The sequence below is a fragment of the Peromyscus maniculatus genome, chromosome 3, assembly GCF_049852395.1.
Source record: "Peromyscus maniculatus bairdii isolate BWxNUB_F1_BW_parent chromosome 3, HU_Pman_BW_mat_3.1, whole genome shotgun sequence".
NCBI classification, from domain to species: Eukaryota; Metazoa; Chordata; class Mammalia; order Rodentia; family Cricetidae; genus Peromyscus; species Peromyscus maniculatus.
Genome location: NC_134854.1, coordinates 155,307,367 through 155,324,990, shown reverse-complemented (window position 1 = coordinate 155,324,990; position 17,624 = coordinate 155,307,367). Strand labels below are relative to the sequence as shown.

The following is a 17,624-nucleotide window of genomic DNA, read 5'->3' as shown; positions in this document are numbered from 1 at the left end:
CTGTATCGCCTCTGATAACACTGAACATCTCAGCACCTCAGCAACTAGCACAAATTCCTTCTCTCTCCATCTGCCATTCCAGTTTTGTTTTGTTTTGTCTTCAAAGAGCTATAGCCTCACCCTTGGCTTTGGATTTCCTTCCTTTCTTCTTTCTTTCCTTCCTTCTTTTCTTTTTTTTTAGACAAGATCTTACTCTGTATCCTAGGCTGGCCTACACTTCACTCTGTAGCCCAGGTTGGCCTTGAACTCATAATCTTCCTGTCTCAGCTTTCAGAGTAGTAGGATTAGACACATGAGACACTATGCTAGGCAGAACTATATGCACTAATAGAATAGGGAAGAGTATAAGTCTAGAATCAGACCATCCTAGAACTCAAATCTTGGGTTACTCTCATTGTGTGCCCTCTCAAGTTCCTCATGGTATCTAACAAGACAAGGTAACTAGAGTGTCCATTTGCTAAGATTATTATACATTAAGTGAGATAATATAGTCAAACTGTACTTAGAACAGACTAGTAAGTTCTTAATAATTGTTAGCTATGATTATTAAATACTTTACCAGAAAGGTTTTACATTTTGCCAGAATCTAATTTTATAAGCACTGAAAGAAGTATTTGCTGGGGATGTCTTTCTGTATGCTGTGAATGTGTTGCTCTGATTGATTGATAAATAAAACACCAATTGGCCAGTAGCCAGGCAGGAAGTATAGTATAGGCGGGATAAGGAGAAAGAATTCTGGGAAGTGGAAGACTGAGTCAGGAGGCGCTGCCAGCCGCCGCCATGAGAAGCAAGATGTAAAGTACCGGTAAGCCACAAGCTATGTGGCAACTTATAGATTAATAGAAAGGGGTTAATTTAAGATATAAGAACTAGATAGCCTTTTTCCCCTCAGCCGCCTCCAAGGTGCTTGGTTCTTCCGAGGAAGCTAAGGCCACGTTGGGGTGAGGCTCTCACTTCATCTGATGACTAGCACCTTGCCGGCAGTCTGCAACATGGCCTCTTTCTCCGAGCTCGCCTGCATCTACTGCTCCCTCATCCTGCACAATGATGAGGTGATGGTCGCTGAGGATAAGATCAATGCCCTCATTGAAGCAGCTGGTGTCAATGTTGAACCTTTCTGGCCTGGCTTGTTTGCAAAGGCCCTGGCCGATGTCAACATTGGGAGCCTCATCTGCAACGCAGGGGCTGGTGGGCCTGCTCCAGCAGCTGGAGCCACACCAGCAGGCGGTCCTGCCCCCTCTACTGCTGCTGTCCCAGCTGAGAAGAAGAAAGTGGAAGCAAAGAAGGAAGAATCTGAGGTGTCTGATGATGACATGGGCTTTGGTCTTTTTGACTAAACCTCTTTTGTTAACATGTCCAATAGGAAGGTGAACCTGTTTAAAAAATTAGATAATAAGAATCCTGCCACGTCCTCGGGGGAGGACTTGTCCTGGAGGAAGTGGGAGTGGAGGGTGGGCTTGGGGGTGGGGGGAGGGGGTGGGAGGGGGAGAATGGGGGAACCCATGGCTGATATGTGGAACTGAATGGTATTGTAAAATAATATATATACAATAATATAACCTAAAAAAAAAAAAAAAAAAAAAGAATCCTGCCACAGCCATACAGTTTATAAGTAATATAAGTCTCTGTGTGTATATTTGGGTCTGAGAGGCTGCGGGCCTGAGCGGGCCTGGAGAAAACTCCAGCTACAAGTATTGGTTTTGATTGTTGGTTTTTTGAGACAGGGTCATAGGCCAAGATGACCTCAAATTTCCTATGTAACTGAAGCTGGCCTTGAGCTCTTTATTTTCTTGCCTTTACTTCCCAAGTGCTGGGATTATATGTGTACACCACCAAGTCTAGCTAAAAGAACAACAATAATAATAGTTTTTTTGTTTTTCTTTTTTGAGACAGGGTTTCTCTGTGTAACAGTCCTAGCTGTCCTGGGACTCCCTTGGTTGGCCTTGAACTCAGAGATCTGCCTGCCTCTGCCTCCCAAGTGCTGGGATTAAAGGTATGTACCACCACCCAGCATAATAATAGTTTTTAACTACATTGTGAGAGTTCAATTTGTCATAAGGTGAGAGCAGTGGTATTTGTTGATTTAGAAAAGGCAGCTTCCACCTATGAGAAAGATTTGAGGCATCACTCCCTCCCAGCTCTACCTATACAAACAGCCTCTGTCAATTTCATCTATCTTCATAAATTTGCCCCCGAGAACCAGTCAGCATCTAGCTATGGGTAGGGAGCCAGAGACCTTGGCAGTTTCTCCTGGCCTAAGCTCTGGGATCAAGCAGACATCAGGCCTTTCTGCACCCCACTTTGGGTACGAAGGTGGGGGTGAGAAGTGGGGGTGGTGTTACAGTGGAGATACAAAACATCATTAAACAGTGAGGCCACAACAAAGCCACACTCTCCACAGTCCAGTGTCAGTGCTGGTCAGGCAGCAGCTGCTGAGATCCCAAATATGCATCCTGGTCCCCAGATGGGACTCACTCTATCAACACAATTTCCCTTCCAGCAGCTCTGGCTGCTAACAGAACATTCCCAGATCTTAAGGCCTTCCTTGTCCAGCTCCAGCCCGCAGCAGGGTTTACGTCCCCTCTTTCAGGTTTGCCAAGAACAGAAGTAGCTTTCCAAACTCCTATCAACAAGAGACCGTGGTCATTAACTGAGGGGATGCTTGTTACTACAGGAATTCCGTATGCTTCGGCAAGGAGAGGACTCCAGCTTGTGGATGGCTGTGGTGAACTACACAGTGGAGCTGATACACAGTGGAGCTGACACAGACCAGGGCAACTTGTAGACCCAGGACTGTTTCTAAAGTACAGATGCATAGATGGGCAATAGAGGGAGACCACTCCAGAGCATCAGACCCCACTGCCTGTGGCAACCACAGCAAGGCTTTTGCTTGGTTTTGTTTTTCAGTTAGATCTCTGTAGACCAGGCTAGCCTTGAATTCTTCACCCTCCTTCCTGGGGCTCCCTAGGGCTGGATTTTAGGAATAGATACCATACCTGGCCACAACTGATCATTCTGAATGCTTTTTTTTTTTTTTTTTTTTTTTTGAGATGGGGTCTCATGGAGCTCAGGCTGATCTCCATAGCTAAAGCTGACCTTGAATTGCTGACCTTCCTTCCTTCACCTCCTGCCTCGGCCGTCTGAGTACTGGGATTACCCACAGGTGTCACCAGGACCAAACCGCTTTCAATTTTTTCAGATGGCTGAAGACTGCTTTCTAGATAACACAGGAATTCCTGTATATAATTGGATTAAACAATTGATTCATATAGCTTAAATGCATTCAAAGACAAACATGGGACTAAGAAACTATGAGAAAGTAAAAAGATTTTAGATTTGAGCCGCCTACTCCGGTAGAAAGGGAAGGACTAACTCACTGCCGTGGGAGAAATGAACTAGGCTCCCACATTCAGCTTTATCTCCACTTGTCTCTGAACGACCTCTTTTTCTTTTTAAAGATTTATTTTTATCTAAGTGTATGTCTGTATGAGGGTATGCAGGTGACCACAGAGGCCAGAAGAGGGCGTTAAACCCCTGAAGTTGGAGTTCTGTATAGTTGTGAGCTAACTAAATGGGTGTTGGAACCAGACTTGGGTCTTGTAAAAGAACAGCAGATACTCTTAAGCACTGAACCATCACTTCAGCCCTGTGCAACCTCCTTGTCTGATTTCTTTTATTTTTCACACCAAGTTACTGAAGGAGAGATATATGTTGTTGACTGTTTGGGGTACCCAACATAAAACAGTCTCTACACCGCTCCCCTTTCCCCCTCAGCAAAGACTTTTACCTTTGACATTCACCGTACTGGAAATGGCAGGTGTCTAGGACAAATACAATGGAGTTAGGAGCACAATACTTGCTACAGATTATTTTTTTGTCTTTCTAAGATTTCTTTATTTTATGTGTATGAATATTTTGTCCACATATATGTATGTGTACCATATATGCGGATGGTGCCCCGGGATGTCAGAAGAGGACATCCCCTAGAATGGGAGTTACAGATGGTTGTGAACTATCATGGAGGTGCTGGGAATCAAACCCTGGTACTCTGCAAGAGTAACAAGCTCTCTTAATTGCTGAGCCATCTCTCCAGCCAGAAGGATTATTACTTAATGGAACAGAATGTTGCTTTATTGGAGCTTTAAGATGCAGATAAAATGAATTCCCTTTGCTGAGCAACAAAACAGTCCTGAAGATTGTAAAGCCAAGGAAAGAACAGAGAAACATTCCAACATTTAGTATAAACATGTATGTTCCAAACCTGGCATCTCTCTCTCTCTCTCTCTCTCTCTCTCTCTCTCTCTCTCTCTCTCTCTCTCTCTCTCTTTTCTCTTTTGCAACAAACCCTTTCAACCTGTTTGCTTATAGAAGGGAAAATACCACTTCACATCCCATGAAAGGAATAAACAATCTGTCTTTTAAATGGACTTTAACTCCTCATAAAGACTCCAATCTTCGCAACATGCATACACATGAGAAAATGAAAAATCCTTCTGTATCAAGCAATCCCTAATAATACAGCCAAACAGCGAACTACTCAAATGTGTTCTCAGCTTTTGTTGTTTTGTTTTTGAAGTAAGGCCTCATTATAGCTCAGGTGGCCTGAAGCTCTCAACCCTTTGGCCACCATGCCCGGTTGCATGCTGAGTTGCTACTCTATCCAACTACCGATAGAAAATAGACACTCTTCCACACACGCATAAAGCAGACCACCGATGAAAGCAGAACTTTGCTGTATTCAAAATACTCCCATCTTGGTTTATATGGAACAGCTCAGTATGGCATGGGGAATGGCTTTAGCTGAATGATATAAGGACGGTGTAAAGTGTGCTCCAGCATTCACACAAGGCAGTCTAGAAATGACACTAGTTTAAAACAAAAAACAAAAAACAAAAAACAAGCTAGGCATGGTGGCATACTCTTTTAATCCCAGAACTCGGGAAGCAGAGGGTTTGAGGCCAGTCTAGTCCACATAGTGAGTTCCAGAACAGCCAGGGCTACACAGGGAGACACAGTATGCCCCCCCCCCAAGAAAGAATCATTGTCAAATTAAATCAAATTATGGCCCATTACCATTTATAGGAAAAGAAAACAAATATAGAAACAGCAGCTCCTCCCCCTCATGCCAAAATTGTTTTGCCTCAGACACATGGCCATCATTGGGAAGCATAGGAATTGTACATATGTATAACATTAAATAATTTAAAAATACAGCCAAGGTTTCTTGGGTATGGTCCCAAAGACTTTCCAGATTATTTTTTAGGATAATTTAGGAAGACATTGAATAAATTAGAAGTACTTTCTTAAACATAGTTAACAGGTTCTTAAGCCTCCAGCGTCAAAAATGCAACGTATCTCTACCATCACACACTCTTATAGGACAGAATTTCATAGGACATCAGGTTCCCAAGGTCTAAATGCTTCCTTCACACGTCTCTATTTGCCCCGCCCCCATCCCTGAACTAAATTGCAGGGTTTCTTTTCAAGACAAATGTTGTGCTCTGGCAAAGTACCTTCAGGACACATAGACTTAATCATTCATATAATCCATAATTCAAGACTCCATTTCCCAGTTTAAAAATCAGCTTAGTCTCTCTATTCAGTACTCCACCATCTTACTTACAAAGGATCACTAGAGGAGAGAATCCCCTCAGAGGGAAAAAGACTAGAAATTCAAACTTGACATCTTGAAAAGAGCCATAAAAGACTCCCATTCAGACACTTACTATTCTTATTATTTTCTAAATGTTATGATTAAATAAAATCAAATGTAAATAATAAGCAGTAATTAAATAACACATTTTAAATAAATAAAGTTATGTCATCTGGAGTTTCCAGAGAATAGAGAAAGATGGGTTGTTCTGGTAAGTTCACATTCCTTTCTGTACCAGTTTCTACAAGGAACGGGCAACACTGCCCTCTACAGGGCCTGTGGTGTACCATCTCCTAGTTCATAGGGGACAGAGTAACTGGCTTTATGTGCACACAGCATAATCTTTATTTAGCTTCTGCGCCAGTCTATCCTGGGCTTTCTGTGAGTGATTCTGAAGATCACAGGGCCCTGGAGAGACTTTGAACAAGTCTATTAAAGGGAGTCAGGTTAGCTTTTTGCTGGTTTGGTTTGGTTTTGGTTTTTGAGATCAGAGTCCTATAATCCTGGGTGGCCTTGAGTTTACTATGTAGCCAAGGATGACCCTGAAGTCCTGGTCCCCTGCCTCCATCTCCAAGTGCTAAGCTTACAGGTATATACCACCACACCTGGCTAGAAATGAATATTTCTTGCCACAATTTTCAAATGTTATGGGGCAATAGAATGAGGCAGTGATGGATCGAATATCTACAGTTTCTGGTTTCATAAACCTGAAACATTTATGTTGAAGCCCAACAGTTTACCTTTCCAACAAGCTCCCAGATGATAGTCAGGAGCTCCCAGGTGATAGTCAGGAGCCAGGCCAGAAACCACATTTCGTGACCGAGACTCTGCTTGCCATTCTTGTTTCAAGGCTGATTCACAGTAAGGTGAGCTCCTACCCTATCTGTGGTTCCCTGAACAACAAACCAAGTCTCAGCAAGGTGAGGTGGCTAGGTCACACCATAGTGACAAACCCTGTAATCGCTCCAGGGCTGTTTGACTCAAAGGCCTTTGCTCTCTGCCATGGAAATTGTTAGGAGCTTCATTTTCCTCCCTCAGCTTCTTTGTGGAAGCAGAGGAGGTGGGTTTGAATTCAAGTGACTCTTTTGGGGTGGCTTTCCTTCTCAGGGTACCTGCAGGTGTAGATTTGAAGCCACTCTGAGAAAAAAAAAAAAGTATGCAATAGTCAGGCTGGGTCTGTGAGTGGATAAACTGACCGAGTCAGCTCCGAGGCCCAGTCTGTGTCTTGAATCCTCACCAAGACAAGAGCGGGTCTTTCTTGTTTGGGATTCTGGAGTTCTGTGTATCAGGAACTGTAGAGGCTAAGCTGTAAAGCAAACGTCTCCTCTGGCCAACCTTTTGAGAATCTCAGGATTCTAGTAAGAACTTACAGAGGTCCCAGAGGAGGACACCTCTCCAGACCCCAGCTCAAACCATCCAGGTCCCCTCCCCCATAACTCTAAAAAGGGAGAGTCTGCCTAGCTGTGTACAGTCAAAAAGGATTTTTGCCCCCTGCCCCTCAAAGTGAGAGGTTTAGGGTCACATACTCCATTGGGATTCCACAAGTGAAAAAGTCCCTCACACGAAAGGAGTTGAGGACCAACATCCCCCAAGAAGAACAGTGTCTGTCATCCTTTGCACTGCGCCCATGTGGCACTTCCCCGTGGATGCTACAGATCTAGAACATCCCGTGTAGGTAAGGGATGTTCTTAGAAAAACAACGCTGCATCCCGATCAGCGGAGATCCTGAGGTTGTGGCCGCGGCCGGCCTTGGTGCAGAGCCGGACCCGGGACTCCAGCTGCTCACTAAGTTCATCCAGGGCGCCGGTGCAGGACTCCAGGCTCTCAGACAGTTTCTGAATCTTGGCCTTCAGCACGGCCTGGCTGACTTTGGTGGCCCCCTCGGCACGCCTGGGGATGAGGAAGCCCCGCGAGCCGAAGAAGACGATGAAGTACACAGAGTTGTAAAGGGCCATGGAGGCGTCCCTCCCGCTCTGCTGCAGCTGGCGGTCCCCGCGGCCCTGCCACTGACAGAAGAACTCCAAGCAGCTCAGGAGCTCGCGCATCTGGTCCTGACAGGTGGCGGCGATCTCCTGCACCCTCCGCACCTCCCGGGAACTGCAGAAGATCAGAGAGAGGTCGGACGTGACGGTGACCGCCCCTCCGGCGGTGGCCACCCCCAGGCCCACGGCCGAGGCCACGAGCGAGGCCCCCAGGGTGACCGGGCTGAGTGACAGCCCCACGATGGCTGCCACCGCGCCCGCGGCGCTCAGAGAGCTGCCGGCCACGTTGGCCGCCAGGGAGCGCCGGCGGAGCCGCTCCAGCCTCCGGGCCACTTCGCGCAGGCGCAGCACTTGGCCGTGCAGCCGGCCCCGGCGGTCCAGCAGCAGTCCTTGGAAGCGCCGCAGCGCATCCACGCCCTGCGGCTCCCAGGCCGCCAGCCTCTCCATGCCCTGTGGGGACACAGACACACAGTTAGCCCCGGAGTCTCCGCTCCCACCGCTCTCCCAGCCTAGAGCTGGCCGGTGCACCAGAGGGAGTCTTCAAAGATTAAATAGACCTTAGGCTGGAGCTGTATCTTAATGGAAGATCACCTGGCTAGCCTTCAACCCCTACATTTACCCCCAATGCCGCAGAAATAAATACATGAATGAATGAATAAATAAATAAATAGATAGATAGATAGATAGATAGATAGATAGATAGATAGATAGATAGATAGATATCCATTACTACCACTCAGGGCGTGGGGACGGTGCGGTAGGTTACCATTGAGTCAAGTTTTCAAAGGCTGGCTCTGGAGTCTGGGACAAGCCATACAAGTTTTCAGAACCCGTTAATTGCGCATGCAAATAGAGATTACGCTGTCCTCTGATTTTCTCCCAGGGAATAGAATCTACGGACTTCATCCTCTGGTTAAATAAGATTTAAGCGTGAAGGTGGAGACTATTAGAAGGCTGCTCCAATACCAAGACTTCGCTCTGTCTTCAAGATGACCCTTGGGCTGAAGGTGTACCTCAACAGTAGAGCCATTGCCCAGCCAGTGCAAAGCTCTGGGTATGACACTCCCATCCTATACCCCCTCCTCCTTCCCCTGGCAAATAAGAACCATGAAAAAGAAGAAAACACTTTACAAGTGGCAAACTGGGCATGTAACAAGAGCTTTTCATATGTGGAGGCCTGCATCCTAGAGACTTGAGATACAGCAGTTTCTTGTTCTCTCTCTCTCTCTCTCTCTCTTTCTCTCTCTCTCTCTCTCTCTCTCTCCTTACCTCCCTCCCTCTAATCCCAGTACTTGGGAAACAGGATCATTGAGAGTTCAAGGTCAACCTGGTCTAAATATTGAGTTCTAGGCCATCCAAGGCTACATGACAAGAGCCTGCTTCAAGGCAAAGAAAGAAAGGGGGTGGAGGAATAGCAACTTCTGAACGCTGCCTTGGATCAAGTTGGATCCTCTTCCCTCCTTCCGTCCCTCTCCTCCCTCCACACACATAACCAAAACCTCAAAAAGTATATTATCTATCAAACTAAAGAAACTATTCTTTCTAGCAAGGCTAGCCTGAGCTACATAGTGAATTCAAGGTTAGCCTAGGTTACATGAGGAAATCTTGTCTCAAAAAAAAAGGGGAGGGGAGGGAAAGGTTAGGGCAAAGGGGTGTAGGAAAAAGAGAGGGAGAAGAAGCAACAAAAACAAATTATGCTTGAAAAGCCAAAATAAACCCCAATAGTGTGTTAATTTAAATAAATAAATACCTACTCTTTCTAAGCCAGCTGCTTTTCTGAAGCGACTCTCTTCTGCCAGACTTTATGTTTCTAAGATATAGTTTGCTATTTATTCTAATTTAAGACCCTAAAGTCCTCAGACATCTTGATCTTTGGTGGGAGCTTAATTAAAACTAAATCACATCCAGTTAATACTATGTCTCTTCTAAACTGTCATTTAAAAAAAGAAAGGCTAACCAATGGAATAAAATAAATAGCCAAGTCCAGTGTGGTGACACACACCTCCAATCCTAGCACTTGAGAGGCCAACCTGGTCTAAATATTGACTTCTAGGCCATCTAAGGCTACCTAACAAGTGCCTGTCTCAAGGCAAAAAAAAAAGAAGGGAATGGGGGAGAAGCAGCCCACTGAAGGCATCCTTGGTTCCTAAAAGGTGACTAATGGAGACAGTTCATCTGTCCTGGTTGCCAGAAACCCTCATTTACACACCCACTCTACTTTCCACCATTCAGAACATCTTAGGGATGTCAAATTAGTCACAGAAAGAGCATATCAAAACTCAAATATCAGGGCAGAAGTTATTAAATATTTTCTTCTCTCTCCATTTTTTTTTTAAGACAGGATCTTATTAAGTTCAAGTCGGCCTCAAACTCCTGATCCTCCAGCTTCCACCTCCAGAGTACTAGAATCCCAGGCTTGCATCAGCACGCACAGCCTGAACCCATCTGAATTAAGATGGAAGATTTTAGAGACAGGCTGCAAATCCAGCGGATGCTTCCCAGAGCTCTGTGAAGAGCACTGGTCTCCTGGCTCAGGAGTCCTCCTGCTCCTTGTTGGCCTCCATGAGCCATCTGACCAGTAAGAAGATTTCAGGTAAAAAGAACGAAGGAGCAAAAGTCTCTCCAAGTACACGATGGCCTAAGAGTTGACCCCCATGTCACCAATCCCATTTCAGACCCATCCCCTTGGACTCCGCACTTACCCTTCACTCTGGCCTCCAGGAAAAAAAGTAGGTGGCCGTTTCTGGATGAGCGTGCTTTATAGTTCCCAGGAGCCAATGACCGCTCTGGGAAAGCCTTGTCTCATTCTGAGAAGTGGCCGTTTCCTGTCCTGACCCCTGCTGCCTTCAGCCAGGATATGACATGTTGGAAAATGAACCGCTAGCAAAGCACATCCCGTATTTAGGAAATGAACATTGTGTGTTCGCTTTCCCCTCCAAACGCAGGAAGAGAACCACAGGCTCTTCCCCAACTTGAAAGGAGTGCTGTCATCTCCCAGTGGGGATACCCTGCCTTTCCTCTCCTGAGAATAGCGACTGACGCCATCGGGAGGCTTTCCCACATGCCCCAGGCTGCCCAATTATAGTGTTTCTTTGAGAAGACTCCATCAGAGAATCATTTTTTAAAAAGAAATAGGAGGGACTGGAAAACTCAATTACAATTGATAGAGCCACTCATGGTCCATTTCAAAGAGCTCTGTGGGTCTGTGAGTAGCTGAAACATGTGACCCAAGGGCGGGGAAGGTCGGGGGAGCAGCCAGCACCAAGGAGCGCCTAAGAACGCAAGGCCACACCCACGGGAAGTGCTGCGTGCAGTTTTGGGCATCTCCAGCTGTGGAGAAGACACAGGAGGTCTCAGAAAGGGCATACACTGAGGGCCAAGTGCGTCAGAAAAATCACTGGGGTCAAGCTGCACACCGAGCTAATTATACACTTTCCAGGCAGCAGAGAGATGATGGCTTCCGGGGTTTTCATCTGAAGCATGAGCTGTGGCTCACATGATGGTTAAATGCGTGCATTCTATCCTCAGGTTCCTCATCAGGGCGGTTATCTATTATAGATAATACAGGCAGGAAAACGAGTGCGTCTTCTGTGTGCTTACACAGACCAGATTGTGGAGATACACCATAGCTATCTATCCCTGAAGCCGTCAGAGGTGGGTGGAGCTTAGTCCAGAACTAGTCATGAGGCGGGTGCCCCTAAGACAGGATCCTTTGTCTGACACTGCCGATTTCAGATTAGGAAGGCCGAACTGGTTTTCACTTAATGACTCATGTCTCCAGCTGGGGGTGCAGTAGATTAGCGTGCAGGAGGCTACACTTACACACCTGCACCCCATGAATTCATCATGGTGGCCCACACCAATAATCCCAGCACTAGGAGGTAAAAGCTTGAGGGTTAGACATTCAGGGTCATCCTCAGATACATAACTAGTTAGACTCCAGCCTGGGCTATGTGAGACCCTGCTTTAAAAAACAAAAACAAAAACTCAAAACCTCCCTAGTTCATCTGGAGTCTTTTGTTTTGTTTCTATGACGTGGGGTCTCACTATAGAGCCCTGGCTGACCTAGAACTCAATTACAAAGACCAGGCTGGCATTGAACTTGTATTTATCCTCTTGCCTCTGTCTCACTCAGAAAATCTCAACGGCTCTATCATTGTAGAACACAATTAAGCCCCTCGATATCGTATCGGTAATCTGTCTTTATCAGAGCAATGCACTTGCTGTTACACTCTGCTGCTTTTGTGGTCAGTCTGAATTTAGTCCATGTCCAAGCATTCTGGTTGTAGCTCCTAACAGAATAAACGTAACTTCAAGCAAAGGGGCTCCAGTATCTACTTGTACTTTTGAGATAAGAGGCGGAATGGCTGGGCACGGTGGCACAAGCCCGCAACCCCAGCACCTGGAACGCTGAAACATCATAGTAGCTAAAAATTCAAGGTCAGCCGGGCAGTGGTGGCGCACACCTTTAATCCCAGCACTCAGGAGGCATAGCCAGGCGGATCTCTGTGAGTTCAAGGCCAGCCTGGGCTACCAAGTGAGTTCCAGGAAAGGCGCAAAACTACACAGAGAAACCCTGTCTCGAAAAACCCAAAAAAAAAATAAAAAATAAAAATAAAAAGTTCAGGGTCAGCCCGGGCTGTAGAGTGGAACTCGTAAGTACACGGACCTGAGTCCAGTCCTCAGAACTCACATTAAGAAAGGCCAAGTGTGGTGTCACTGGTTGGGCAGCCCAGCCGGCTTCACGAGCTCTGTCTACTTCAACAACACAAAGGCAGCCAGCACATGAGGAGTTATACTCAGTTATTGTTCTCACCTCCACATGTATGTACATGTACATATACACACATGGACAGTAGAGGGGGAGAAAGAAAAATAGACTTATTTTCCTCACAGCTTTGAGGTTCCAGTGCACAAGCTGTCAGCCCCATTGCTTTGGGCAGCACATCAGGGCAGGGGTGTGTGGCAAACTGCTCATACCTTAGAAAAACAAAACACAGAGGAAGAAGAGGGATTTGGGGTTCCACATGATGATCACCTTCAATGGCATGTCACCAAACACACCAAACAAGCACAGCCCTCTCATCAGACCCAACCCCCAAAAGTTCCACCACTCTGCGACAGTGCCATGCCTGAGCCAAGCTTTCAAATCATGGACCTTTGGGGGACACATCCAAACTGTAGAAGGTCAGTATGAGCTATACAGTGAGGCCCAAGCCAGCCTGGGCTACATAGAATTCCAGGCCAGCTCACACAACACACACACACACACACACACACACACACACACACACACACACACACACACTTTGCCCATACACACAAATTCATCCTGGTTAGGTTTTGTCAATTTGACATAGACAGGATCATCTGGGAAGAGGGAATTCAGTCTGTGGGGCACTTTCTTGTGTAGTGATTATAGAAGGGCTCAGCTCACTGTGGGTGCCGTTCCTGAGCAGATACCTGGTCCTGGGGTGTATAGCAGGAAGACTGGCCAGCAGGGAAAGGAAGCCAGTGAACCTGGTTCCCCTGTGGTCCCTGCATCAGCTCCTGCCTGGAGCTGAGTTTCTGCCCTGACATCCCTGGATGGTGGAACACAAGAGGAAAAACCTTTTCTCCTTTAGTTGGTTTTGGTCCTGGCATTTCATCACAGCAATAGAAACCCTAAGACACTCACATACACACGAGCACACACCCGAGGTAGAGTGCTGAATCACATCTGTAGCTGTGCACTCAGGAGGCAGAGACAGATGAATATCAAATTTGAGACCATTCTGGTTTCATAGTAAGATCTGGGGTGGCAGAGGGAGGGGGGAAGAGGAGGAGGAGGAGAAGAAGAAGAAGTCATTATTTTCATAACAATGTTAATGAGAAGTTGACATTAATACCTCTTTAGAATATTCTACCTGGTAGATAACATAGAGTATTTATTCTGAAGGCTTAAATTTTTTTCAGAGAGAGTGTATGTTTGTCTGTGTCTATATAGGCATGTGTACATGAGTACACCACCTTTGGAATCCAGAAGAGAACATCAGGTCCCCCTGGAACTAGAGTTAGAGGCTGTTGTGAGCTGCCTGGTGTGGATGCTAGGGACCAAACCCAGGTCCTCCACCAGAGCAGCTCATGCTCGTAAGCACTGAGTCATCTCTCCCCAGCCCCTGAAAACAGTGTGATGTTTTTGTTTTATTGTTTTCTGAGTCAGGGACCCACTATGTAGCCCTGTCTGTCCTCAAACAGAGATCTGCCTGCCTCTGCCTCCACCAGAATGAAAGAGGTAAGGCACAATGTCCAACTTTTGCTTTGTTTCTTTGAGTCCAGGTCTCAGGCAACTCAGTCCAGTCTCAAACTTACCATGTATCAGAGGATAGCCTTGAAATCCTGATCCTCCTGCCTCCACCTCCTAAGTGCTTGGACTACATGCGTGTGCCACCACACTACATTCTGCACAATCCTCTAAGGATTGCGTGAGATCTCAACTACGATTGTCATAAACGGGTGGAATCTTCCAAAACATCCAGAGGACTCTGAACTGCAGCCATTTTCATTTTTATCCAGCTTGGCCTCTGATCTTTATGACTGTTGCACACACACACCCTCAAACGCTAGTCTGTGTTCTTTTTCCACTCTGCGTCCCTGCCAATGCATAACTCTCCGTGTTGACAGTTCTCACCTCTGTCATTTTTAATAGCTATATAGTAATCCCATTGTTTGCTCAGTCACTTTCCTGTTAGACACTTGGACTGCTTCCAGCTTTCACTGTTATAGCTACAGTTGCCAGGACATCTGTGTACATTTCCCTCCTTGAATTCCCCCCCCCCCCGGGGGAGTATTCACAGAGGGGAAAGCAGTGGGTGAGGGAGAGTGGATGTCTGTCACATGTTACTATATTTCTGTTCAAAAGAGCCAATCACTGTGTGATCTGCCTCATAAGCCAGAGGCTTTGACACAACTCGGAGTTTTCTTTTGTTGATGTTTGATTTGATTTATTTCAACTCCACTCATGTGGATAGAGCACCTCCTGTAGGCCAGACACAATTCTAGATTCTGGGCTTGAAAAGCTAGAAAGATGTCGTCCCTGCCTTCAGCAGATAGTAGTCTGTTGAAAGAGAAAGACACAAACCAGATCATTCCAGTTTGACGTGGAAAGTGCCAGAGATGTGTGTAGGAGAAAAACAACAAAACAAAAGCCCACTGAGAAAGAACACACCTCGGAGATGCTAGACGGACTGTCTGGAAGGACCGGTACAGAGCTGAGCCTGGACGAAAAGTAGCTGGGGGGGAGAAAGGTAGCTGCTGGATACAGAGGCAGCACAGCAGAGGGCATCCAGGACGTCAGGGGCAGTTAAATCCTGGAACATAGAGGGGGAGCTAGGAATGTAAAGGGAATGAGGTTGGTGGCCTCAGGTTGTGATGATTCTAACCCCAGGACTGTACTGGCCACGACGCATACCTGCAGTCCTTGCAATGGGGAGATGGAGGAGGATCAGAAGGTCAAGGTCATCTCTGCTTAGATAGTGAATTCGAGGCCAGCTTGGAATACGTGAGAACCCGCTCCCCCTTGCTCATTTTTAATTTTTCGGTTAATCTCCCCTAGATCATATTTAAAGCTTGTGTTCAGATGTAGCACCCATCTACTTACACTGTATTGGTCAATAAAGCCATGTGGTCAATAAAACGCAAAGGGACAGGAAGTTATCCTCCTCCTACGGGGAGAGGTAAGCAAGAGAAGCCCCTCTGCCGAGTGCCTGCCTGATAGACAGCAGTTCTGAGATGAGCACAACACCACGCACCACCGCCATCTTGTGTGGACTCCTCCTCCTCCTCCTCAGGCATTTCTTTAGAACTTAAGCCTTCATCTGGATGTGGCAAGAATCTCACTCTGGCTGATGAAAGTCAAATACTGCTGGTGTCTAAGGTGTGGAGGCCCACAGAGGCTATCTAGTGAGACCTCACTCAGGGTCAGAGAATCTGAGCTTGCTTTACCCAGCAGGACTGCATAATGGGATGATTTGACCACGGGCGTGGTTACCAGGTGTTTGGAAGGGGCTACACTTGGCTGTACGATGTGCTTTGATCTTGCAAGGGATCAAAAAAGGCAAAGGTCTTTTGCCTCTCCGCTTGGCATATTATAAAAGGCCCTTTTGAATAAACCTCTGGGCTGACTGGGTATTGATCCAGGGTCCTCCCAAAGCTATCCTGTATCTCTGTGTTTCTTATCATCTCTTTCTATCATTCTACCTATCATTTCCTCAATCCTCTCTCCTCCACCCAAGAACCCTTCAATAGGTGGGAACAGGTCGATGCTGAACTCCCACAGACTCCTACACTAAGGGAGTAGTCAAGAATGGAAAAGCAGCTGAGTGTGGTGGTCCACTCCTTTAATCCCAGCGCCTGGCAGGCAGGGGTAAGAGGATCTCTGTGAGTTCAAGGCTGGTCTGCTTTACATAACGAGTTTCAGGACAACCAGGACTACACAGAGAGACCCTGTCTCAAAAACGAGAGAGAGAGAGAGAGAGAGAGAGAGAGAGAGAGAGAGAGAGAGAGAGAGAGAGAGAGAGAAAGAGAGAGAGAGAGAGAGAGAGAGGCTGGAGGGCAGCCTGTTGGGTTCCACTGACCAGCTGTCATCTGTCTTGCCCTCAAATCAGCTTAAGAATATGGGTTCTTGGAGTGACTGCTGGGTCTAGTGTCCATCTGATGGCTGTGTTGGCCAGGGTGAGAAAGATAATTACAGTGAAGTTCACATGTTAGAGAAAGACAGACGGACAACTACAGAAAATATCCAGTGTTTTTTAACCTAATTTGACTCAACTGGATCTTATCCTTCTCCAAACTGGTACCACTTTTTATATTAAAGTGCTTTGTATACATTTCATTGTCTGATATTGGTTTGTTGCAATTATTCACTGATTAGTTTATGTTTATTTACATTGTTTTGTTTTGCTGTTTTGAGGTTTTGCTTTGTTATGTTACGGTTTTATTTTTCCTTTTCTTTTTAAAGATTGATGGGGTTTTATTTTAAATTTTGTATATATGTATGTGTATGGGTATGTACATGTGAGCATAAGTTACCAACCCACCATCCCCTCCTCTGAAAGGGTAAGGCCTCCCATGGGGAGTCAGCAAAGCCTGGTACATTCAGTTGAGGCAGGTCCAAGACCCTCTCTGCTACATCAAGACTAAGCAAGGCATCCCACCAAAGGTAATGGGCTCCAGAAAGCCAGTTCATGCACCAGGGATAGATCCTGATCCCACTGCTAGGGGCCCCTCAAACAGACCAAGCTACACAGCTGTCTCCCGTATGCCGAGGGTCTAGTCTGGTCCCATGCAGGCTCCACAGCTCTCAGTCTAAAGTTCACGAGTTCCCAGTAGCTTGGTTTGGTTGTCCTGTAGATTTCCCCATCATGATCTTGATGTCCCTAGGTCATAGAATCCCTCTTCCTTCTCTTTGACTGGACTCCTGGAGCTTGGCTGTGGATCTCTGCATCTGCTTCCATCAGTTACTGGATGAAGGTTCTGGGATGACAGGGTATTCACTGATCTGATTACTGGAGTAAGCCAGTACAGGCACTGTCTCCACTATTGCTAGTAGTCTAAGCTGGGGTCATCCTTGTGGATTCCTGGGAACTTCCCTAGCACCAGGTTTCTCCCTATTCCCATGATGTCTCCCTCTATCAAGATATCTGTTTCAAGCCGGGCGGTGGTGGCGCATGCCTTTAATCCCAGCACTCGGGAGGCAGAGGCAGGTGGATCTCTGTGAGTTCGAGGCCAGCCTGGGCTACCAAGTGAGTTCCAGGAAAGGTGCAAAGCTACACAGAGAAACCCTGTCTCGAAAAACCAAAAAGAAAAAAAAAGATATCTGTTTCATTGCTCTCCCATAGTACATGCTCTTCTCTCCAGCCCCAGATTTTGGTTTGGTTTGATTTTTGTTTTGAGACAGGGTCTCGTGTAAGTCAGGTTGGCCTTGAACTCAGAATGTAGCCAAGAAAGAC

General features: G+C 46.4%; 2 protein-coding genes across 3 annotated transcripts; one reads left to right on the top strand and one right to left on the bottom strand.

Moving 5' to 3' along the window:
• Positions 1-992: 992 nt before the first annotated feature.
• LOC102926391 (large ribosomal subunit protein P1-like) lies at positions 993-1,356 on the top strand. 2 transcript variants are annotated; one of them, XM_076566081.1, is made up of 2 exons: positions 993-1,061; positions 1,140-1,356. In XM_076566081.1, exons 1-2 carry the CDS (start codon positions 993-995, stop codon positions 1,335-1,337), a joined length of 267 nt encoding a protein of 88 aa, XP_076422196.1. In that variant the 3' UTR covers positions 1,338-1,356. The 2 variants fall into 2 exon arrangements, with proteins under 2 accessions (XP_076422196.1, XP_006976594.3); XM_006976532.4 differs by having other exon boundaries at positions 993-1,356.
• A 3,550-nt stretch (positions 1,357-4,906) lies between these two features.
• On the bottom strand, positions 4,907-10,578 carry Apold1 (apolipoprotein L domain containing 1). The gene is made up of 2 exons (XM_006976534.4): positions 10,338-10,578; positions 4,907-8,085 (listed from the first exon to the last, which is right to left on the bottom strand). The coding sequence occupies exon 2, from the start codon at positions 8,080-8,082 to the stop codon at positions 7,342-7,344; it is 741 nt and encodes a 246-aa protein (XP_006976596.1). The 5' UTR covers positions 8,083-8,085; positions 10,338-10,578; the 3' UTR covers positions 4,907-7,341.
• Positions 10,579-17,624: the final 7,046 nt, after the last annotated feature.

Bases quoted from the DNA above. Each gene is read 5' to 3' on its own strand.
- LOC102926391 (XM_006976532.4), top strand. From the start codon at position 993: ATGGCCTCTTTCTCCGAGCTCGCCTGCATCTACTGCTCCCTCATCCTG.
- Apold1 (XM_006976534.4), bottom strand. From the start codon at position 8,082: ATGGAGAGGCTGGCGGCCTGGGAGCCGCAGGGCGTGGATGCGCTGCGG.